At 42.5% G+C, this 26,398-nt stretch overlaps 1 protein-coding gene across 1 annotated transcript in view; it reads left to right on the top strand.

Moving 5' to 3' along the window:
* LOC115170255 (calcium/calmodulin-dependent 3',5'-cyclic nucleotide phosphodiesterase 1C-like) overlaps window positions 1-8,437 on the top strand; it is a 39,967-nt gene extending 31,530 nt beyond the window's left edge. The window contains exons 11-15 of the mRNA XM_029726657.1: window positions 3,069-3,150; window positions 5,084-5,201; window positions 6,529-6,704; window positions 6,810-7,097; window positions 8,034-8,437. Of these exons, the coding sequence (XP_029582517.1) occupies window positions 3,069-3,150; window positions 5,084-5,201; window positions 6,529-6,704; window positions 6,810-7,097; window positions 8,034-8,050 (681 nt within the window). The 3' untranslated portion in view covers window positions 8,051-8,437. The remainder of the gene's footprint in view (window positions 1-3,068; window positions 3,151-5,083; window positions 5,202-6,528; window positions 6,705-6,809; window positions 7,098-8,033) is intronic.
* Window positions 8,438-26,398: the final 17,961 nt, after the last annotated feature.

Below are 26,398 nucleotides of genomic sequence, written 5' to 3'. Positions count from 1 at the left end.
TCCCTCAGGCCCCTACTCCACCACTACCACATATCTACAATACACTGTGTTCCCTCAGGCCCCTACTCTACTACCACATATCTACAATACACTGTGTTCCCTCAGAATCCCCATCTCTACTACCACATATCTACAATACACTGTGTTCCCTCAGGCCCCTACTCTACTACCACATATCTACAATACACTGTGTTCCCTCAGGCCCCTACTCCACTACCACATATCTACAATACACTGTGTTCCCTCAGGCCCCTACTCTACTACCACATATCTACAATACACTGTGTTCCCTCAGGCCCCTACTCTACTACCACATATCTACAATACACTGTGTTCCCTCAGACCCCTACTCCACCACTACCACATATCTACAATACACTGTTTCCTCAGACCCCTACTCTACTACCACATATCTACAATACACTGTGTTCCCTCAGGCCCCTACTCTACTACCACATATCTACAATACACTGTGTTCCCTCAGGCCCCTACTCCACCACTACCACATATCTATAATACACTGTGTTCCCTCAGGCCCCTACTCTACTACCACATATCTACAGTTCTAAGTATATGTGTATGTGTGTGTGCATAGTACCTGCATGGTCACACCTCCATCCCTAGTACCTGGTCACACCTCCATCCCTAGTACCTGGTCCCACCTCCATCCCTAGTACCTGGTCACACCTCCATCCCTAGTACCTGGTCACACCTCCATCCCTAGTACCTGGTCACACCTCCATCCCTAGTACCTGGTCCCACCTCCATCCCTAGTCACACCTCCATCCCTAGTACCTGGTCACACCTCCATCCCTAGTACCTGGTCACACCTCTATCCCTAGTACCTGGTCCCACCTCCATCCCTAGTGCCTGGTCACACCTCCATCCCTAGTACCTGGTCCCACCTCCATCCCTAGTGCCTGGTCACACCTCCATCCCTAGTACCTGGTCACACCTCCATCCCTAGTGCCTGGTCACACCTCCATCCCTAGTACCTGGTCACACCTCCATCCCTAGTACCTGGTCACACCTCAGTCCCTAGTGCCTGCCTGGTCACACCTCCATCCCTAGTACCTGGTCACACCTCAGTCCCTAGTGCCTGCCTGGTCACACCTCCATCACTAGTACCTGGTCACACCTCCATCCCTAGTACCTGGTCACACCTCCATCCCTAGTACCTGGTCACACCTCCATCCCTAGTACCTGGTCACACCTCCATCCCAGTCACACCTCCATCCCTAGTACCTGGTCCCACCTCCATCCCTAGTCCACTTGGCTTTAAATTGTACCAATGTGTTTTTCTCTGTCACCCATGGTATTTAAATAATTATATTTTTCCTTTGTGTTAATGATGGTGAATTTATTTATTAATGATATTTTTCCTTTGTGTTAATGATGGTGGATTTATTTATTAATGATATTTTTCCTTTGTGTTAATGATGGTGGATTTATTTATTAATGATATTTTTCCTTTGTGTTAATGATGGTGAATTTATTTATTAATGATATTTTTCCTTTGTGTTAATGATGGTGGATTTATTTATTAATGATATTTTTCCTTTGTGTTAATGATGGTGAATTTATTTATTAATGATATTTTTCCTTTGTGTTAATGATGGTGGATTTATTTATTAATGATATTTTTCCTTTGTGTTAATTATGGTGGATTTATTTATTAATGATATTTTTCCTTTGTGTTAATGATGGTGGATTTATCTATTAATTATATTTTTCCTTTGTGTTAATAATGGTGGATTTATTTATTAATGATATTTTTCCTTTGTGTTAATGATGGTGAATTTATTTATTAATGATATTTTTCCTTTGTGTTAATCATGGTGGATTTATTTATTAATGATATTTTTCCTTTGTGTTAATGATGGTGGATTTATTTATTAATGATATTTTTCCTTTGTGTTAATGATGGTGAATTTATTTATTAATGATATTTTTCCTTTGTGTTAATGATGGTGAATTTATTTATTAATGATATTTTTCCTTTGTGTTAATGATGGTGGATTTATTTATTAATGATATTTTTCCTTTGTGTTAATAATGGTGAATTTATTTATTAATGATATTTTTCCTTTGTGTTAATGATGGTGAATTTATTTATTAATGATATTTTTCCTTTGTGTTAATTATGGTGGATTTATTTATTAATGATATTTTTCCTTTGTGTTAATGATGGTGGATTTATTTATTAATGATATTTTTCCTTTGTGTTAATGATGGTGGATTTATTTATTAATGATATTTTTCCTTTGTGTTAATGATGGTGGATTTATTTATTAATGATATTTTTCCTTTGTGTTAATGATGGTGAATTTATTTATTAATGATATTTTTCCTTTGTGTTAATGATGGTGGATTTATTTATTAATGATATGTTTCCTTTGTGTTAATGATGGTGGATTTATTTATTAATGATATTTTTTCTTTGTGTTAATGATGGTGGATTTATTTATTAATGATATTTTTCCTTTGTGTTAATGATGGTGAATTTATTTATTAATGATATTTTTCCTTTGTGTTAATGATGGTGGATTTATTTATTAATGATATTTTTCCTTTGTGTTAATGATGGTGAATTTATTTATTAATGATATTTTTCCTTTGTGTTAATGATGGTGAATTTATTTATTAATGATATTTTTCCTTTGTGTTAATGATGGTGGATTTATTTATTAATGATATTTTTCCTTTGTGTTAATGATGGTGGATTTATTTATTAATGATATTTTTCCTTTGTGTTAATGATGGTGGATTTATTTATTAATGATATTTTTCCTTTGTGTTAATGATGGTGGATTTATTTATTAATGATATTTTTCCTTTGTGTTAATGATGGTGGATTTATTTATTAATGATATTTTTCCTTTGTGTTAATGATGGTGAATTTATTTATTTTCAAGTTTTACGGTTTTTTCAAGATCAGTGTTGAGAAGAGAATCTTCCAGTCCATTGGGTGTCTCACTACACTCCCATATGCCATGTCTTGATCGTTTTATTGACGTTGTGATGTCATCATGTTGGTCATGTGATCATATGATATGCTGTGTCTCCAGGGTGATAAAGAGGCGGAGCTAGGACTGCCCTTCTCTCCTCTGTGTGACCGCAAGTCAACCATGGTGGCCCAGTCCCAGATAGGTGAGTTATATAACCTCAAACCTGACAGCAAGTCAACCATGGTGGCCCAGTCCCAGATAGGTGAGTTACATAACCTCAAACCTGACAGCAAGTCAACCATGGTGGCCCAGTCCCAGATAGGTGAGTTACATAACCTCAAACCTGACAGCAAGTCAACCATGGTGGCCCAGTCCCAGATAGGTGAGTTATATAACCTCAACCCTCACTCTGACATATGTGATACCTTTCCATGTAAAGTAAGTATCATACATTATGATTATACATTCCGTTTGGAAAGTATTCAGACCCATTCCATTTTTCCATATTTTGTTACTTTACAGCCTTATTCTAAAATGGATTTTAAAAAGAGACACAATACCCCATAAACAGGTTTTTAGAAATCTTAATAGAAAGTCTTATTTACCTAAGTATTCAGACCCTTTGCTATGAGACTCTAAATTGAGTTCAGGTACATCCTGTTTCCATTGATCATCCTTGAGATGTTTCTACAACTTGATTGGAGTCCACCTGAGTTAAAGTCAATTGATTGGACATGATTTAGAAAGCCGCACACCTGTCTATATAAGGTCCCACAGTTGACAGTACATGTCAGAGCAAAAACCAAGCCATGAGGTTGAAAGAAATGTCCGTAGAGCTCCGAAACAGGATTGTGTCGAGGCACAGATCTGGGGAAGGGTACCAAAACATGTATTCATCATTTAAGGACCGCAAGAACACAGTGGTCTCCATCATTCTTAAATGGAAGCAGTTTGGAACCACCAAGACTTTTCTTAGAGCTGACTACCGGCCAAACTGAGCAATCGGGGAAGAAGGGCCTTGGGCAGGGAGGTCACCAAGAACCCAATTGTCACTCTGACAGAGCTCCGGAGTTCCTCTGTGGAGACAGGAGAACCTTCCAGAAGGACAACCATCTCTGCAGCACTCCACCAATCAGGCCTTTATGGTAGAGTGGCCAGATGGAAACCACTCCTCAGTAAAAGGCACATGACAGCCCGCTTGGAGTTTGCCAAAAGGCACCTAAAGGACTCTCAGACCATGAGAAACAAGATTCTCTGGTCTGATGAAACCAAGATTGAACTCTTTGGCCTGAATGTCAAGCGTCATGTCTGGAGGAAACCTGGCACCATCCCTATGGTGAAGCATGGTGGTGGCAGCATCATGCTGTGGGGATTTTTTTGAGCGGCAGGGACTGGGAGACAAGTCATGATCGAGGGAAAGATGAACGGAGCAAAGTACAGAGAGATCCTTGATGAAAACCTGCTCCAGAGCCTCAGTACCTCAGACTGGGGGGAAGGTTCACCTTCCAACAGGACAACGACCCTCAGCACACAGACAAGACAATGCAGAAGTGGCTTCGAGACAAGTCTCTGAATGTCCTTGAGTGGCCCAGCCAGAGCCCGGACTTGAACCCGATATCATTTGAGGGCCGCGCATTATCAGCAAATTAATTTGTACAATTTCACTTTGCTTGTAAGAAGCATTAGCACAAGCAAGTCTGATTAGGCTTAGCTATACCACAGCCTCTGGTAATGTATGTCTCTGGTCTTAGCTGTACCACAGCCTCTGCCATAGAAACAAACAGAGTATGGCTTTGTGTCTGTGGTTGCACCTTTAAAATGCAGAAAACCACTCGTCTCTAGACAAAACATTTTTTTTTTTTAAATATCCAAAACCCAATTTAATCTACAAAAAACTTTTGTCACAAAAAAATGTATGATTTGTATGGCTTTTGCAATGCCAGAGTTGTGGGTTCGATTCCCACGGGGGACAGGTACGCTCTGCTAAATAACAAAAATAAAAATACAAGTCTTTACCAGTAAATAAATTAATAGAGAAATTTTAGTTGTGCTGTAGAATTGTTTATCCCATCAAGTTGTGCCACGGTTAAAAAAACGGTTAATAACCACTGGCCTCTCTATGTGTCCGTCTCCAGGGTTTATAGACTTCATTGTGGTTCCAACCTTCACCGTGTTGACAGAAATGACGGAGAAGATTGTCATTCCGCTCATCAACGAGGCGTCACTCAGCCTGGCAGGGTTCAGACGCTCCAGGTACCACAATTCCTGCTTCTATTTCCTGGTACCGGCTTCTACTTCTACTGTTTCTCCTCAGACCCTGTAGGAAAAGAGAGCATCGCCAACATATTGTATCTTCTGGACCTATCAGTGTGTAGCACTGGGTCCAGGAGATGATGCTGTCATCTGGCTCCAAGGACTGGACCAATCAGTGTGTAGCACTGGGTCCAGGAGATGATGCTGTCATCTGGCTCCAAGGACTGGACCTATCAGTGTGTAGCACTGGGTCCAGGAGATGATGCTGTCATCTGGCTCCAAGGACTGTGAGAAAGTCAAAATGAGTTTCAGGGCCTGTGAAGGATTGCACTGTTGTACCCTGTTTGTACGCTGTTGTACGCTGTTGTACCCTGTTACTCCCTGTTGTACCCTGTTACTTCCTGTTGTACCCTGTTACTTCCTGTTGTACCCTGTTACTCCCTGTTGTACCCTGTTGTACCCTGTTACTTCCTGTTGTACCCTGTTTGTACCCTGTTGTACCCTGTTACTTCCTGTTGTACCCTGTTACTCCCTGTTGTACCCTGTTTGTACCCTATTGTACCCTGTTACTTCCTGTTGTACCCTGTTTGTACCCTATTGTACCCTGTTACTTCCTGTTGTACCCTCTTACTCCCTAGTGTACCCTGTTACTCCCTGTTGTACCCTGTTTGTACCCTATTGTACCCTGTTACTTCCTGTTGTACCCTGTTACTTCCTGTTGTACCCTGTTACTCCCTGTTGTACCCTGTTTGTACCCTGTTGTACCCTGTTACTTCCTGTTGTACCCTGTTTGTACCCTATTGTACCCTGTTACTTCCTGTTGTACCCTGTTTGTACCCTATTGTACCCTGTTACTTCCTGTTGTACCCTGTTTGTACCCTGTTGTACCCTGTTACTTCCTGTTGTACCCTGTTACTCCCTGTTGTACCCTGTTTGTACCCTGTTGTACCCTGTTACTTCCTGTTGTACCCTGTTACTTCCTGTTGTACCCTGTTTGTACCCTATTGTACCCTGTTACTCCCTGTCGTACCCTGTTTGTACCCTGTTGTACCCTGTTACTTCCTGTTGTACCCTGTTACTTCCTGTTGTACGCTGTTACTCCCTCTGTGTGGTTGAGTCTGTGCAGGATTAAACACTGCTGTTATCCCAAACACAGGCCTCCACTCCGTGCTTTAAAGGGGAGTTGGCAACTTCACAGTCTTCTTCTCCCTGTCAACCCTGTAGATACCATCTCTCCTCTAGTGCTCCAGTCTCAGTTAACTAACAGTCTTCTTCTCCCTGTCAACCCTGTAGATTTGTTTTTACTCCTCTCCTCTCCTCTCTCCAGTCTAAACAGTATTAGCTGTGAGGATGCTAAGCATGGTAGTGTAAAGAGTACCGGGTCAGAGAGCAGTGCTGCTGGACATTTCTCTCTACTGGCTGTGGACCTGAAGAACTTCAAGGCTCTGTGGAACGAAGAGGTTTATCAGAACAGAGAGAGATGGAAGACACAGGCCACTAAAGGTGTCTTGTCTGTAGTTTTATCGATCGATCGACCAATCAATCAACCAACCAACCAATCAATATCCCTTGACACTTTTGTGTGTGTGTGTGTGTGTGTTCCTCCAGAGACACAGGAGAAGGCCAGAAGGGAGGCTGAGGAGGAGAGAGTGCTGCAGGAAGACACTATGGAACCCCAGGAGAGAGAAATTGAAACAGAGCTGGGAGATACAGAGTCACAGGAGGGAGAGGAAGAGGGAGAGGAGGGAGTGGGAGAAGAGGAGAGTGAAGTGCCAGAAGAGCTCAACTTACGTCAGGACAGACGCACAGAGAAGACCGGAGAGAGAGAAGGAGAGAGGGATGAAGTGAGGACACAGACTGGAAGTGCAGCAGACACCAGCCCACCATTACAGAATGGTAGGTGTCATTATACTGTATATTAATCAGGTTTTTCAGGGAACATTTTCTCTTATGTCAGAGGGGGCGGAGTCTCCACAGAGTGACCAGAACAAGACCAAAACACCTGAAGGTAAGAGACAGCCAACCTCTGCTGACAGATAACATGAAGGTAAGAGACAGCCAACCTCTGATGACAGGTAACATGAAGGTAAGAGACACCAACCTCTATTGATATCAACACTAACTCAAACTGATGACAGGTAACATGAAGGTAAGAGACACCGACCTCTACTGATATCAACACTAACTCAAACTGATGACAGGTAACAGACAGGTAACATGAAGGTAAGAGACACCAACCTCTGCTGATATCAACACTAACTCAAACTGATGACAGGTAACATGAAGGTAAGAGACACCGACCTCTGCTGATATCAACACTAACTCAAACTGATGACAGGTAACATGAAGGTAAGAGACACCGACCTCTACTGATATCAACACTAACTCAAACTGATGACAGGTAACAGACAGGTAACATGAAGGTAAGAGACACCAACCTCTGCTGATATCAACACTAACTCAAACTGATGACAGGTAACATGAAGGTAAGAGACACCGACCTCTACTGATATCAACACTAACTCAAACTGATGACAGGTAACATGAAGGTAAGAGACACCGACCTCTGCTGATATCAACACTAACTCAAACTGATGACAGGTAACATGAAGGTAAGAGACACCGACCTCTACTGATATCAACACTAACTCAAACTGATGACAGGTAACAGACAGGTAACATGAAGGTAAGAGACACCAACCTCTGCTGATATCAACACTAACTCAAACTGATGACAGGTAACATGAAGGTAAGAGACACCAACCTCTGCTGATATCAACACTAACTCAAACTGATGACAGGTAACATAAAGGACTATGTTATTTCCCTCAGCGATAGATCTGGACTAGGATGAAGCAGCAGACCAGGAAGCTGAAGCTCTAACGCTCTCTACTGGACAGAGACGATTATATGTGATCCCTCCGTCATCCCTCCATCCTCCCTCCAGCCGCTGTTTCTTATCATATGTAGAGTACGGATCGCACTTTATACATGAGAGCTTTTTGAAGCAATGTGGACGAATCAGAACTTCAGATCTTGAGAACTTCCTGAATTGAAATGTAATGGAACCCAACCCTGTTGCTTACTGCATTAAGTTGGGCTGCAGGGTATTTGAGCCAAACTCTTCCTTTCCTATGTTGTGATTGACATTGTTTTTACTGTTGAGGTGCATTATGGGTAAAGAGCCTTCACAGATTATTCAATCCACCGACACCCCCAACTGGATGTATTTGAAGTTGAAGTCAGAAGTTTACATATACCTTAGCCAAATACATTTTAACTCAGTTTTTCACAATTCCTGACATTCAATCCTAGTAAAATCCCCTGTCTTAGGTCAGTTAGGATCACCACTTTATTTTAAGAATGTGAAATGTCAGAATAATAGTAGAGAGAATGATTTATTTCAGATTTTATTTCTTTCATCACATTCCCAGTGGGTCAGAAGTTTACATACACTCAATTAGTATTTGGTAGCATTGCCTTTCAATTGTTTAACTTGGGTCAAATGTTTTGGGTAGCCTTCCACAAGCTTCCCACAATAAGTTGGGTGAGTTTTGGCCCATTCCTCCTGACAGAGCTGGTGTAACTGAGTCAGGTTTGTAGGCCTCCTTGCTCGCACACACTTTTTCAGTTCTGCCCACACATTTTCTATGGGATTGAGGTCAGGGCTTTGTGAGGGCCAGTCCAATACCTTGACTTTGTTGTCCTTAAGCCATTTTGCCGCAACTTTGGAATTATGCTTGGGGTCATTGTCCATTTGGAAGACCCATTTGTGACCAAGCTTTAACTTCCTGACGGATGTCTTGAGATGTTGCTTCAATATATCCACATAATTTTCCTCCTCATGATGCCATCTATTTTGTGAAGTGCACCAGTCCCTACTGCAGCAAAGTACCCCCACAACATGATGCTGCTACCCCCGTGCTTCACAGTTGTTTCATCAGACCAGAGGACATTTCTCCAAAAAGTACAATATTTGTCCCCATGTGCAGTTGCAAACCGTAGTCTGTCTTTTTTATGGAGGTTTTGGAGCAGTGGCTTCTCCCTTGCTGGGCGGCATTTCAGGTTATGTCGATATAGGACTCGTTTTACTGTCGATATAGATACTTTTGTACCTGTTTTCTCCAGGATCTTCACAAGGTCCTTTGCTGTTGTTCTGGGATTGATTTGCACTTTTCACACCAAAGTACGTTAATTTCTAGGAGAGAGAATGTGTCTCCTTCCTGAGCGGTATGACGGCTGCGTGGTCCCATGGTGTTTATACTTGCGTACTATTGTTTGCACATATGAACGTGGTACCTTCAGGCGTTTGGATATTGCTCCCAAGGATGAACCAGACTTGTGGAGGTCTTGGCTGATTTCTTTTGATTTTCCCATGATGTCAAGCAAAGAGGCACTGAGTTTGAAGGTAGGCCTTGAAATACATCCACAGGTACATCTCCAATTGACTCAAATTATGTCAATTAGCCTATCAGAAGTTTCTAAAGCCATGACATCATTTTCTGGAATTTTCCAAGCTGTTTAAAGGCACAGTCAACTTAGTGTATGTAAATTCTGACCCACTGGAATTGTGATACAGTGAATTATAATTGAAATAATCTGCCTGTAAACAATTGTTGGAAATATTACTTGCGTCATGCACAAAGTAGATGTCCTAACCGACTTGCCAAAACTATAGTTTGTTAACAAGACAATTGTGGAGTTGTTGAAAATTGAGTTTTAATGACTCCAACCTAAGTGTATATAAACTTCCGACTTCAACTGTATGTGTTAATTACATAACTGTAACTCACCTGTAACTCACCTGGAATACTCCTCTATTCCTTTAGCACCTGTCACAGCCTTTAACCTCACCTTCTGTTAGGAACAGCGTCAGCCAAGCTTGTGCGACTGACACTAAGTCACCTTTATACCTGTACCTGTCTAGACTAGCCTGGGGAACCGACACTAAGTCACCTTTATACCTGTACCTGACTAGACTAGCCTGGGGGACCAACGCTAAGTCACCTTTATACCTGTACCTGACTAGACTAGCCTGGAGGACCGACACTAAGTCACCCTTTAATCGTGTATCTGACTAGACTAGCCTGGGGGACCGATGCTAATTCACCTTTATACCTGTACCTGACTAGACTAGCCTGGGGGACCGATGCTAAGTCACCTGTACCTGACTAGACTAACCTGGGGGACCAACGCTAAGTCACCTTTATACCTGTACCTGACTAGACTAGCCTGGGGGACCAACGCTAAGTCACCTTTACTAGCCTGGGGACCGACAATAAGTCACCCTTTAATCGTGTATCTGACTAGACTAACCTGGGGGACCGACGCTAAGTCACCTTTATACCTGTACCTGACTAGACTCACCTGGGGGACCAACGCTAAGTCACCTTTACTAGCCTGGGGGACCGACAATAAGTCACCTTTATACCTGTACCTGACTATACTAGCCTGGGGGACCAACGCTAAGTCACTCTTTAAACCTGTACCTGACTAGACTAACCTGGGGGATCAACGCTAAGTCACCTGTACCTGACTAGACTAATCTGGGGGATCGACGCTAAGTCACCTTTATACCTGTACCTGACTGGACTAGCCTGGGGGACCAACGCTAAGTCACCTTTATACCTGTAACTGACTAGACTAGCCTGGAGGACCGACACTAAGTCACCCTTTAATCGTGTACCTGACTAGACTAGCCTGGGGGACCGACGCTAAGTCACCTGTACCTGACTAGACTAGCCTGGGGGATCGACGCTTAGTCACCTGTACCTGACTAGACTGGGCGTCCAATGCTAAGTCACCTGTTTTATTTATTTCACCTTTATTTAACCAGGTAGGCAAGTTGAGAACTAGTTTCCATTTACAATTGCAACCTGGCCAAGATAAAGCAAAGCAGTTTGACAACATACAACAACACAGAGTTACACATGGAGTAAAACAAACATACAGTAGAAGTCTATATACAATGTGAGCAAATGAGGTGAGATAAGGGAGGTAAAGGCAAAAAATGCCATGGTGGCAAAGTAAATACAATATAGCAAGTTGTAACAGAAGTTGTCGTTTTGTTGAAGGGAGGACCAAGGCACAGCGGGAATGTGGATACTCATATTTTAATTCAAAAAAGGAGTAAAGCATCCACCGGACAAAAACAATACACGACAGCAACAGTCTTGCAGGCACACAAAACGCAATGCAAGAACAACTACCCACAACCCCAAAGAAAAACACACACTACTATATAGGACTCCCAATGAAAGGCAACTCAACACACCTGCCTTCAATTGGGAGTCCTAATCACCAACACAACACTTAACACACAAAAACCTGCCACGTCCTGACCAAAACTAATACAATTGCTCCTTCTGCTGGTCAGGACGTGACACAAGTAAAACACTGGAATGGTAGATTTGTAGTGGAAGAAAGTGCAAAGTAGAATAGAAATAATGGGGTGCAAAGGGGTAAAATAAATAAATACAGTAGGGGAAGAGGTAGTTGTTTGGGCTAAATTATAGATGGGCTATGTACAGGTGTAGTGATCTGGGAGCTGCTCTGTACCTGACTAGCCTAGGGTTAGAGACTATTTTTTTAAACAAATCAGATCAAATATGTGTCTATCCACTGTTCATATATAGAAGATACTGTTTTGCATTTGATCTGATCCTTTACATAACACCTTTAAACCTTTCTTTGTGATGCAATGTTAAACATGTATGTACAGTTTATACCGAGTTAGTTATTCCTGGTGTTCCTGTGTGTCGTTCAGAGCTTAGCTGTCCTGACGTTAAGTCACCTTTATACCTGTAACTGACTAGACCTTCCTGTGTGTCGTTCAGAGCTTAGCTGTCCTGACGTTGTCACCTTTATACCTGTAACTGACTAGACCTTCCTGTGTGTCGTTCAGAGCTTAGCTGTCCTGACGTTAAGTCACCTTTATACCTGTAACTGACTAGACCTTCCTGTGTGTCGTTCAGAGCTTAGCTGTCCTGACGTTAAGTCACCTTTATACCTGTAATTGACTAGACCTTCCTGTGTGTCGTTCAGAGCTTAGCTGTCCTGACGTTAAGTCACCTTTATACCTGTAACTGACTAGACCTTCCTGTGTGTCTTTCATAGCTTAGCTGTACTAAAATGTATTATTCTGGATGTCCATATCTTTCTCTCTCCTTTCTTCCTATAGGTTTAATGTCTGTCTTTGTTTTCTAGGTGTGGTGTCACTATTATTACAATGTTGTTTGTTTTAAAATGTGCCTTAATGAACAGTACTAGGCAATTAACAATTACTTGTGTCCTAAATGGCACCCTATTGTCTATGGGCCATGGACAAAACTAGTGCACTATATAGAGAATATGATGCCATTTGAGACATGGCCAGTTGTAACTTGTTGGCTGTGTTGAAGACTATAAGACACCCATATACAATATAATCTAGAAGTAGAAGGTCTAGAAGTGACTGCTGTCTATTATTATTATTATAATAATATAATGATATTGAACTTCTGCCAAGCTGTATATGTGGAGATATCATATGATAGGAGAAATGCTTAGGGGCAGTATTTAGCATTTAATGATTCATGATTTGATGTTCTCCCTCTGAAGACAGTAAGATGAACTGTTTCTCTATCTGTGCTTTCACATATAATATCCCCACAGCTTAGTAAATATAGATTTTCTGATTAGCCAAATTAGCTATATATCTCTTATCATGTTTATCATCTAAACTGGGGATTCGTATGATTGTTGCATTATTCCTATAATGATTTAGTTTATTAGCTACATATGGATCTATGTTTAAATCTAGCAAAGTAAAGCAGTCAGAGGTTAGTTACCAACACATTGAATGTGTGCCTATACACTATACCACATAAGAACAACAAGCCACATTCAACAAGCCACAACAAACCACATTCAACAAGCCACATTAAAGAAGCCACAACAAGCCACATTAAACAAGCCACAACAAGCCACATTCAACAAGCCACATTAAACAAGCCACAACAAACCACATTCAACAAGCCACATTCAACAAGCCACAACAAACCACATTCAACAAGCCACAACAAGCCACATTAAACAAGCCACAACAAACCACATTCAACAAGCCACAACAAAGCACATTCAACAAGCCACAACAAGCCACAATCAACAAGCCACAACAAACCACATTCAACAAGCCACAACAAAGCACATTCAACAAGCCACAACAAGCCACAATCAACAAGCCACAACAAACCACATTCAACAAGCCACATTCAACAAGCCACAACAAACCACATTCAACAAGCCACATTCAACAAGCCACAACAAGCCACATTCAACAAGCCACAACAAGCCACATTAAACAAGCCACATTAAACAAGCCACAACAAGCCACATTAAACAAGCCACAACAAGCCACATTCAACAAGCCACAACAAACCACATTCAACAAGCCACATTCAACAAGCCACAACAAACCACATTCAACAAACCACATTAAACAAGCCACAACAAGCCACATTAAACAAGCCACAACAAGCCACATTCAACAAGCCACAACAAACCACATTCAACAAGCCACATTCAACAAGCCACATTCAAAAAGCCACAACAAGCCACAACAAGCCACATTCAACAAGCCACAACAAGCCACATTCAACAAGCCACAACAAACCACATTCAACAAGCCACATTAAACAAGCCACAACAAGCCACATTAAACAAGCCACAACAAGCCACATTCAGCAAGCCACAACAAGCCACATTAAACAAGCCACAACAAGCCACATTCAACAAGCAACTTTCAACAAGCCACATTCAACAAGCCACATTCAACAAGCCACATTCAACAAGCCACATTCAACAAGCCACATAAGATAACGAGATGTTATCACCAACAGGGTGTGTGATGGCCGTCTAAATGTCTTAGACTTCACTCTCTTCAGTCAGATATCAAAAGTCAACTGGGTTAAAAGGTACATAAAAAACATCCTCATTGTTTCTGGAATATTATACCTCATTTAGATTTTCAGAAGCTTGAATGTGCTGGGGTTTGCTGTATAAACACAACTTTTCACCTCATAAATGTTTTATATGGAATAATGGGTCGATATTACATTGAAACAAAATGTTATTTTACTGTAACTGGTTCTCGAAAAACATTGTCCTTGTCAGCCAATTTGTATTAGAAGAAATCTATTTACGCGGAGAGAATTTATGGAAAGATACAACTTTGAGGTTTCAAGCAAGGAATATGACACTGTTATTAAAGCTATACCTAGTGGGATAAAAACTTTACTTCAGAATAATACATATTTTGGAATATCTCCTATTGTAAGCGATATCCAGGTGAATGGCATTGGTCTGCTAGATATGAAATTCAACAATCGTTTATTAAGGGATATTTTCTACAGGAAGTCTATTCCCTCTGCGATATTTTGTTGGGCTTCATCGTTTGATGTAAACTGACGCCGTGCTTGGTTCACTCCACACAAATTTATGGTGACCAATAAAGTGAAGATCTCCTTTAAGATTATCCATAGATTCTATCCATGTAACAGCTTGATTTCTAAATATATACTTGATGTTACCAGTGAATGCAGTTTTTGTGAACTAGAAACTGAATCTATTGAACACTTATTCTGTCATTGTTTATAAAGTGAAGTGTTCTGGACTGATGTAAAACTGTATCTTGGCAACAAAATGCATACAACCATTGAAATATCTAAGTTTGACATATTTTACTACACTGATTCCACAATTAAACATATGTCATAAATCTCTTTATTTTATTAGGAAAATGTTTCATACACAAATCTACATTTATGAAGAAAAAGCCCCTTTTCTTAATTAAAAAAAAATCTGATTTGGAAAACTATTTAGAGTCATTAAAACATATACAAAATGTCTAAGAAATGTATCCGCTACATATCTGTATTTGAATTGATATGTTTTATTTTTTTCCTTCTCTTATTTCTTTATGGAAACCCTCTGGCTGTTCTGTTTAGCATGTTACTGTTTAATAATAATAACATATATATAACTATACATAAGAAATATTTAAAATAAAAATACAATTTGAAAAATTTGAAGAAATAAAAAAAATGCTCTAACAGCGTTTCTTACAGTATGGGTTGCAACATAAATGTATAATTATTTAAGGAATTACTGGAATTGATTTAGCCAAGTGTAACTGCGCTCTCTGCTCAGTTTGGCAGCTGTGCAGTGGGAGAGGTGGAGGGAGATGCCCATTCTTGAAGATCACTCCACAACCAACACACTGCAGCGCTGTTGTTCAGCAGCAGACGAGACGCCACCGACTTGTCTTTATTTATTAACAACACATCAATACAGGAAGTACATGTGGGAACACAAGTATATATAAATAATATACAAAGGACAATTGGGCTGGGGGTGGGGGTACAATATCACATTACACAAGGACCTTAAGGGACATACATGCACGTATAATTCTAACAGCTTTTTTGTTAGTAGAGTATTTAATTGTCTTAAAATGCACCACTGACTTGTCATTCCCACTCGCCATCACTCACCACTGTGATGAAATGGACTCATGCTAGCCACAAGTTCTGACTGAGCTCAATCGTCATGTAACGCAAATACAGCGATGAATTTCTGTCTCTTTCATACAAACTTTGAGAAATAACGAGGAGCGCCCACATTGTGTTTTGGTGTGGGGAAGTGCTTAGTAATGAGTCTCTCAAAACGAACAAATTAATAAAACAACACGTCCGGACTAAACATCTACAGCATGACGGTTAACCTTGGGAGTTCTTTCAGAGCAGGGCAGAATGCTTCAGGAAACAGGGCTTCAAGAAACAGGGCTTCAGGAAACAGGGCTTCAGGAAACAGGGTTTCAGGAAACAGGGCTTCAGGAAACAGGGCTTCAGGAAACAGGGATTCAGGAAACGGGGATTCAGGAAACAGGGCTTCAGGAAACAGGGCTTCAGGAAACAGGGATTCAGGAAACAGGGATTCAGGAAACAGGGATTCAGGAAACAGGGCTTCGGGAAATGTGTTCGACAGTGGAAAAGTAAGTCAACTTGCAAGGCATTGTTGTCATTTTATAACAGGTGATGAGAAGCAGAAATAAGGGAGTACTAACTAACTCTCATAGTAGTAGATGTGAGTTTCTCTTTCAAACAATCCCCTGGCCTTGTAACGTTACACAGCTAATAGCTAACGCTAGCCAAAGCAAGTTAGCTAGCTACTGATAGTGCAACCCTTAGTAACAGTACAGACGAAGATGAAAAATGATCAGGCCTACTGTACATCTCACTGTAGAAATGATCATGCCTACTGTACATCTCACTGTAGAAATGATCAGGCCTACTGTACATCTCACTGAATAAATGATCAGGCCTACTGTACATCTCACTGTATAAACGATCAGGCCTACTGTACATCTTACAGTAGAAATGATCAGACCTACTGTACATCTTATTGTAGGAATGATCAGGCCTACTGTACATCTTACTGTAGAATGATCAGGCCTACTGTACATCTTACTGTAGAAATGATCAGGCCTACTGTACATCTCACTGTAGAAATGATCAGACCTACTGTACATCTCACTGTAGAAATAATCAGGCCTACTGTACATCTCACTGTAGAAATGATCAGACCTACTGTACATCTTACTGTAGAAATAATCAGGCCTACTGTACATCTCACTGTATAAATAATTGTTGAAAACTAGTCTAGGTTGGAACTGTTGCTGTTAAAATACAAGTAATTTTTATTCTGAACTGGAATTAACTGATTGAAGCAAGATGCTTTTTGAGGTAAACCCACTCTCTCTGGGTTGTTCATCAACAGCAGGAAGTGGTCTCCTGCCTCACTGAGAACCCACTCACACAGTTCTGGGTTGTTCATCTACAGCAGGAAGTGGTCTCCTGTCTGACTGAGAACCCACTCACACAGTTCTGGGTTGTTCCATCTACAACAGGAAGTGGTCTCCTGCCTGACTGAGAACCCACTCACACATTTCTGGGTTGTTCATCTCCAGCAGGAAGTGGTCTGCTGCCTGACTGAGAAAGCAGTAGATGTTCTGGTCCAGTTTAGCACCACATACGCGAGTCCGGGTTCTCAAGTACAGAAACAGTGTCAATGCTGAGCATGACCTGAGTGTTGCACTGTCAAAACTGAGCCCAGAATAGACATGCTATATTAAATATATACTTTATCCAATGTTCACCTAAGGAGGAGGGAGGATTATAATAAATATATACCGTATTCCCTGTCCATCTAGGGAGGAGGGAGACATATAATACATATTTACTGTATCCACTGTCCATCTAGGGAGGAGGGAGGAATATAATTAATATTTACTGTATCCACTGTCCATCTAGGGAGGAGGGAGGAATATAATAAATATTTACTGTACCGACTGTCCATCTAGGGAGGAATATAATACATATTTACTGTATCCACTGTCCATCTAGGGAGGAGGGAGACATAAAATAAATATTTACTGTATCCACTGTCCATCTAGGGAGGAGGGAGGAATATAATAAATATTTACTGTATCCACTGTCCATCTAGAGAGGAGGGAGGAATATAATATATACACTATCGTTCAACAGTTTGGGGTCACTTAGAAATGTCCTTGTTTTTGAAAGAAAAGCAATTTTTTTGTCCATTACAATAATATCAAATTGATCAAAAATACAGTGTAGACATTGTTCATGTTGTAAGTGACTATTGTAGGTGGAAACGGCAGATTTTGTATGGAATATTTACATAGACGTACAGAGGCCCATTATCAGCAACCATCACTCCTGTGTTCCAATGGCACGTTGTGTTAGCTAATCCAAGATGATCATTTTAAAAAGGCTAGTTGATCATTAGAACACCCTTTTGCAATTATGTTAGCACAGCTGAAAACTGTTGTCCTGATTAAAGAAGCAATAAAACTGGCCTTCTTTAGACTAGTTGAGTATCTGGAGCATCAGCATTTGTGGGTTCGATTAATGGCTCAAAATGGCCAGAAACAAATAACTTTCTTCTGAAACTTGTCAGTCTATTCTTGTTCTGAGAAATGAAGGCTATTCCATGCAAGAAATTGCCAAGAAACTGAAGATCTCGTACAACGCTGTGTAGAAATAGAATAGAAGGAGTGGGAGGCCCCGGTGCACAACTGAGCAAGAGGACAAGTACATTAGAGTGTCTAGTTTGAGAAACAGACGTCTCACAAGTCCTCAGCTGGCAGCTTCATTAAATAGTACCCGAACAACACCAGTCTCAACGTCAACAGTGAAGAGGTGACTCCGGGATGCTGGCCTTCTAGGCAGAGTTCCTCTGTCCAGTGTCTGTTTTGGGGTTTCAACAAAATGTACAGCTGTGTATCGTCCACATAAGAGTGAAAGTTAACACTATATTTCTGAATGACATCAACAAGAGGTAAAATATATAGTGAAAACAATAGTGGTCCTAAAACGGAACCTTGAGGAACACCGAAATTTACAGTTGATTTGTCAGAAGACAAACCATGTAGTTCTGGGCTGATTCCTCACCGTTCTCATGATCATTGCAACTCCACGAGGTGAGATCTTGCATGGAGCCCCAGGCCGAGGGAGATTGACAGTTATTTTGTGTTTCTTCCATTTGCGAATAATTGCACCAACTGTTGTGACCTTCTCACCAAGCTGCTTGGCGATGGTCTTGTAGCCCATTCCAGCCTTGTGTAGGTCTACAATCTTGTCCCTGACATACTTGGAGAGCTCATGGTGGAGAGTTTGGAATCTGATTGATTGGTTGCTTCTGTGGACAGGTGTCTTTTATACAGGTAACAAGCTGAGATTAGGAGCACTCCCTTTAAGAGTGTGCTCCTAATCTCAGCTCGTTACCTGTATAGTGCTCCTAATCTCAGCTTGTTACCTGTATAAAAGACACCTGGGAGCCAGAAATCTTTCTGATTGAGAGGGGGTCAAATACTTATTTCCCTCATTAAAATGCAAATCAATTTATAACATCTTTGACATGCGTTTTTCTGGATTTTTTTGTTGTTATTCTGTCGCTCACTGTTCAAATAAACCTACCATTAAAATTATAGACTGATAATTTCTTTGTCAGTGGGCAAACGTACAAAATCAGCAGGGGATCAAATACATTTTGCCCTTACTGTATAGGCCTATGAAGGAGCACGCCCCCATTCTCATCAACGGGGCTGTAGTGGAGCAGGTCGAGAGTTTCAAGTTCCTTGGTGTCCACATCACCAACAAACTAACATGGTCCAAGCACACCAAGACAGTCGTAAAGAGGCACAACAAAACGTATTCCCCTTCAGGAGACTGAAAAGATTTGGCATTGGTCCTCCAATCCTCAAAAGGTTCTACAGCTGCACCATCGAGAGCATCCTGACTGGTTGCATCACTGCCTGGTACGGCAACTGCTAGGCCTCCAAACCGCAAGGCAATACCGAGGGTGGTGTGTGCGGCCCAGTACATCACTGGGCCAAGCTTCCTGCCATCCAGGACCTCTATACCAGGCGGTGTCAAAGGAAGGCCCTAAAAATTGTCAAAGACTCTGCATTGCCCCTTTACACCGCTGCTACTCTTCTTTATTGTTCCCGGAGCCACAGTCTGAAGGCCTTTCATTGTTCCTGAAGCCACAGCTTCCATGTTCCTGTAGTCACAGTCTGAAGGCCTCTTCCTTGTTCCTATTTTCTGGTCAATCATCTACATTCCTCAGTGCGGAGGGACTGGTGTGTCAGTATTGAGTCCACCTTTATCCTCTACATACTTCTCACAATATTCTCACAATATTTATCACCTGCTTGATAATAACTTGTGACAAACCTGGAACTTGTGTAGCGTGGTTCGTTCTGCGTTGTGTACTTTTAATCAGGACACTGCCACAACTGGAATTATGATGGTTGAATCATGTTTATTGGTCCTGCACACGAAGAGACAACACACAATAGGTTAGCCCTCGGTGCAGTCACAGCTCTCGGGCACCTTGCTAGCTGAAGGTCCGGCAAAAGAGCGGGAACTGCATACATACATTCAGTGCCCATCAGCACACTATACAATACAGTTAAAATTAAATACAACATATTCTGAACAAAATAAAAGACATACCTGCACACGAAGAGACAACACACAATAGGTTAGCCCTCGGTGCAGTCACAGCTCTCGGGCACCTGCGTGACCACATAGCAACTCACTCAAACACGGTCCCAAATACTCCCGAGTTACAATAGGTACCCTAATTAGCGAGCTGGTGAAAGTTAACATAAATCGTTATAATTGTTCACATTGTAACAAACCCTATAATTGAGTAACAGCACTTTATGTAACTTTACCACAGTTTTATATTGCCAAATTACGGCGCCAAGGACAACATACCTTGCTAGCTGAAGGTCCGGCAAAAGAGAACGATAACAGGGTCCGCAAGTACGGATAACCCGCGATGGACCAAACCAAAATATACAAACTTTTACAATTAGGTGTATTTACAATATAGATATCAAAAAATGTTTGTACACTGAAAAATAACATTAACTATGCTGCTGTAATTAAATAAAGAAAACACATTGAATTATTATTATTGTTATTAACTTATTAACATCCCCTCTTGCCCTGGCCTACTTGAACTGTCCTTGCGTGCAACTTGGTGCATAATCTAGGGGAACAACATCACTCTACTACATTCACCCCCACTGTTTTACACTAGATTATAGGCACAAAACACATTACCTCGAAGGTAACAAAGCAAAGAAAGAAAAAAAAAATAATTCACACCCACAGAGCGACGGAGTAACCCAGTGTAGTCCCTTAAGTCTAGACCCACAAATGGTCGATCAGCTGGAAAGCTATCCCGCGAAGGATTAGGAAAAATAAGAGGTAGCTAATCCCTTATTCAACCGTATACAAAAAAATGCCAAATACATTTTATGCTGATGAACTACACACAAAGTTACATGAATTGTCAAAAATATTAGACCAACCCACCAATCACTCTAAAACCCAGTTAGGTTACCATATACACACAAAAAAATGAAAAGGTAGACAATATCCTACCGTCACTGAGAAACCAAGAACGGTTTCATTTCCTGTGTAAACATAGTTTGGATTAACCTATTCACTGGCTTAATAAATCTACCTAGTCTAGTCCGAACACCCTCACCCAAAAACCTAGCAGGAATGTCACGGACAGCACTAACCGTGCTCAGAGGTCTAACCTCAGGTTGGGGAATACTACAACTCGGCCTATCCGGAGCCAGCACACTTTCAGTTACAGACTCAACACTAGTAGCGTCAGACGACTGATCAGAATCCTGGTAGATTGCCACAGACCACACTGACAAAGCATCTTCAACCAAGTTAACATCTGTCACAGCACCATCCCCACTGAATGGAGTTTCGCCATCAGAACTCTTGTAGGCTTTGGGAATCTCTCTCTGGTCCACTTCTACTGAGCACACCTCACTCAAGGGGACGTCATATGGCCGTTCCACTTCACTTCCATCAACTGGGACTACACCATCTTCTTGGAATATCCTCCCAGAAGACTCAGGAAGGCTTGCTACCCAGTGGACAGTCCTTGCGTCACTCCCATCCATTTTGCTGGACGCTGCATACATCTCAGAGAACACGTCACCACTCGATAGATATCCGTGACTCTCAGGTTCCTCCCATGAAGGCAAAGGCAGAAAGTTGACTGGCATAATCAGGTTCCTATGCACCGTCTTGATGCGCCCAGTGGTAGGGTGCTGTATACGATATGTGTTCAGTGAGCTGTTCTTCGCAACAACTATGTACACTGCACTGTCCCAGCGATCAGCCAGTTTCTTCTTGCCCCTCTCTCCCTTGTTAGCAAGTAGAACTCTGTCTCCCTTCTCTACCGAATGACCCTTCGACCGTCTGTTGTAGACCTCGGCTTGTCTCTTTTGTTGCTTACTTGCATGCTGCTGAGCCAATGTCATGGCTTCTCTCAGATCCTCACCCAAAGACTGGACATACTTATCCACATCGACCGTGTCCCCATCCAACAGCACACTTTCAAACATAACATCTACTGGCAACCTAGGGGTGCGTCCAAACATCAAGAAGAAGGGTGGAAACCCAGTAGTCTCGTGAACAGTGCAGTTATAGGAGAATGTCAATGTGTTCAACATCTGAGGCCATTTAGCCTTGGACCTTGCTGGCAGAGCTCTAATCATCCCACCCAGCGTGCGATTTAGACGTTCTGCTTGACCGTTCCCCATGGGATGATAAGGTGTGGTGTGGGACTTTCCAACACCAGATAACTGAAGTAATTCTGCAATAAGTGAACTTTCAAAGTTAGCACCCCTGTCAGAATGGATACAATCAGCGAACCCATAAACGCAGAAGAAATTATTCCAGAGAACACGAGCCACAGTCTTAGCAGACTGGTTTGGACACGGATACGCACATGCCAGCTTAGTAAAGTGATCAGTCACTACTAACACATCAATAGACTTGTTGTTTGAATCTTCTGCAGTCCAGAAATCAATACACACAAGTTCCAAAGGTGCCGTTGTCACAATGGAGACAAGTGGAGCTCTTGCTTCAGGCTCAGGTGCTTTACTCAACACGCATCTCTTACAGTGGGCCACGTATTCCTTGACATCCTTTTCCATAGAGTTCCAGTAAAACCGCTGTCTCGTAAGCCACAATGTGCGCTGCTGACCCTGATGACCAGCATCATCATGAACTCCCTTCAACACAAGGCCCCTCAAAGACACAGGTACAACATACTGGAATATTTTCTTCTTACTCACTGGGTGTTTCGAGACACGATACAGAATCCCTAACCGCGTGGTGAGTTTTCCCCACTGTCTTAGAGTATAAACTGTTTCATTAGCTTCAAGGACTCGCTCTCTCCTAGATGGGCGCCGGCCTCTATCTACAAAGAACATGACTCTGCTGATGACAGGATCCAGTGACTGGTTATCATACAGCTCCTTGTGTGTAAAGACAGGTAAAGGGCTCTGACCCATGGACATCAACTTCTCAAGGTGCTGCGCATGTGAAATGGCCCTCACCGTGGCACCATCATCCCATCGGCGGTGAGCATGGAGGACAGCAGACACCTCTTCACAGGAAACCAACCCACTGACATCGTCTCCAGCTCTACTTAACTCACTCCCAGGAGCCATAGACGTTCCACAGCCAGCCTCGGGCTGTTCACAGGAGAGGCGGAACATGTCTTGAACATCAACCACTCGAAGACCTCTGGCTTCCTCCAGCAGGACATCATATGGAATTCTTGTCAGTCGGTGCAGAACTATGGAGCGGACAAATGGCTCTCTGCTCAAAGCATCAGCAACGACATTCTTGGGACCTGGTATGTACTGGATATCAAAGTCAAAGGGTGCCAGCTTTGCAACCCATCTCTGCTCACATGCATCAAGTCTCGGCTTTGTAAGAATATATTTGAGTGGATTGTTGTCGGTCCACACAGTAAACTTATGCCCTCGCAGCCAATGGCTGAATTTATCATGAATGGCCCATTTCATGGCTAGAAATTCCAGCCGGTGAGCAGGATACTTGGATTGTGCATGATTAAGAGATTTACTAGCAAAAGCTATTGGCCTGGCTATTGCCGTTCCATCTTGCACTTGGGATAGTACAGCTCCCAAACCACTAGTAGATGCATCCACAGAAAGTAAAAATGGCTGAGAAAAATCTGGATGAGCCAGCAGTGCCTGGTCAACTAGTGCTGATTTCAAAGCTTCAAAAGCGAGTTGACATTCGGCAGTCCAGTCTGCAGCAGCGAGCCTGCGAGAGGGACCAGGCCTCCTCCCACCCTTGCCTCTCCTAGGCTTCTTCTGACCTGTAGTTAGCTGAAACAATGGCCTAGCAACCATGGAACAATTCTCAATGTAGTGCTGATAGTATACTACCATACCAAGAAAAGAATGGATTTTGCTAGGAGACGGAGTGACACCATCAGCTTCCATCATCTCGCTCTCAGTCACGTTCAAAATAGTTTGAACTTTAGCAGGGTCAGTGGCTACACCCTCCTGAGAAATGATGTGACCCAAAAACTTAACAGACCTCCTCAAAAACTTGCACTTAGACGGAGACAGTTTAAGATTGTGCTCCTGCAACCGCTGAAAAACCATCTCAAGTCTCTGCAGACTCTCTTCCTCAGTCTTAGCAAAAACCATCAGATCATCCAAATAACAAAGGAGACTTAGAAAGTTTTGGTCACCAAAAATGGTCAGCATCATTCTCATAAATGTAGCCGGGCTGTTGCAGAGGCCCTGAGGCAACCGATTGTACTCGTGCAGGCCTAAAGGAGAGGAAAAGGCCGTGTATTTCCTGTCCTCTTCATGCAGTGGCACGTTATAATACCCTGACGTCAAGTCCATTGTGCTGAAGAAGGCATTACCTCCCAGCGCGGCCAGTACATCAGCCTGATGAGGCAGGGGATGAGCGTCCTTTACAGTGCGGGCATTTAACCACCTAAAGTCAGTACATAGGCGCAAGTCCCCATTCTTTTTCCATACCAGCACCAATGGTGAGGCATACTCACTGCTTGATTTTCTGACAATTTCCTTTTCCTCCATATCATCCAGTGTTTCCCTGAGTTTTTGGTAATGAGCTGGAGAAAGCCTACGATAAGGTAATCGAAATGGGCGGTCATCAGTCAGCCGTATGCGATGGCAGAACCCCTTTGCCTCACCACAATCTAGGCTATGTCTAGAGAACACTGTGTCATACTTCCCAATTAAATTGACAAGTTTATCCTTCCAGAACTGTGAAACTGGACACTCCTCAACAGACAGGCCTTGAAGTCCAAGATTGCTCAGTGTACTGTTGCCATGAACTACACTGCCACCAACTGAACTCTTAGCTGTCAGACTGCCGTGCGAGCTGTCACATTGAACTTTAGCCACGTTCTGGTAAGCTGCTTGCTGCTTGACATCATCAAAATCCTCTAATGCAATGCAAGGATACACATCCGCCACTTTAGCATTTCGTCTCAGGGTAACTGGTGATGTTGTTGGATTCACTATCTTCACAGGTAGCCATCCATCCCCCCACAGAGGCGTAACTACTCTCCCCACTAGTATGTGTCGATTCACACAACGAGACGTGCTGGGCTCGACAACAACAGTACTGCCCACAGAGAGTTTTGTCTTTGGGGGTAGGCGGCCCCACACTAGATGCTCACTCATGGGTTGGAGTGTTACTGCTCTCTTCAACTTAATGGTGCCTACTTTATCTGGGATAGAGTCTCCTCTCCATCTCTCCAGATTTGACAGGAGACGCAGGAAGTGGCTGTCATCGCACTGGCTAGAGGAACCTGGTGTACCCACCACCCGCCAGTAGCTGTCATTTGATTTGAACTGTCTAATCAAAGACTTCAACACATTAGTGCCCACAATGAGTTCATCAACCTGCCCATCTACAATAAGCACTGGGACTACATAGCTGAAACCATAAAGCTGAATTTTTAAATCACACATGCCCACTGGGCTAGTTTGCTTCCCACCACAACCCACCAGGATAATATCTGAAGGAGCTAGAAAGTTCCCCTCTACCACTCCTGCCTCCCTCAACCGAGGTACAATATCTGCGGTCAGAGTAGTAGCCATGGACCCACTATCTAACATCCCCTTCAGCTCAACTTTATCCTGTACTAGCACGGAGGTGTAAAACAAACTGTCATTCTGCGTAATTCTCATTGTGTTCTGAAAAATGACTGTGTTGTTCTTGGGTACTGACTCACAAATGTAAGAATAAACAGATTGGATATCATCATCAGTGGAGGAAAAATAAGACTGCCCCACATTGCCCTCCTCAGAATGGAGGCATTCTAGTTTTCCTGAGACCTGCCAGTCTGTCCACATCCAGGGCTCTGTCGCTGCCCAGCCTCACTACAGTCAAAGCTAATGTGGCCCGGAGAGAAGCACTTGAAGCACAGCTGGTGCATCTGACAGTGGGCTTTGGTCCAGTGATTAGTGCTTCCACAGACGGCGCACTCACGCTGACGTTTGTGGAACTGTTTACGGGGCCCTCTGTTCACAGACTGAGTATTGCTGACCAGAGCCTTCTCTAACAAAGTCAAAACCTTCTCTAATGTCTCACCCTCAGATATAGATGGTGCCTGGTCTGGTTCACGGCCACATTGAGAAAAGGATGACACCTTAGGTCTGTTCACAGGACCCACTCCCTCCTGTGGGGAGTCAAAGACGGCAGCCACCTGCTGTGAAAGTTGTG

This window comes from Salmo trutta, chromosome 31 (genome assembly GCF_901001165.1).
Source record: "Salmo trutta chromosome 31, fSalTru1.1, whole genome shotgun sequence".
Taxonomy (NCBI): Eukaryota; Metazoa; Chordata; class Actinopteri; order Salmoniformes; family Salmonidae; genus Salmo; species Salmo trutta.
Note: the sequence above shows the minus strand (reverse complement) of the source record. Positions and strands in the feature narration are given on the sequence as shown.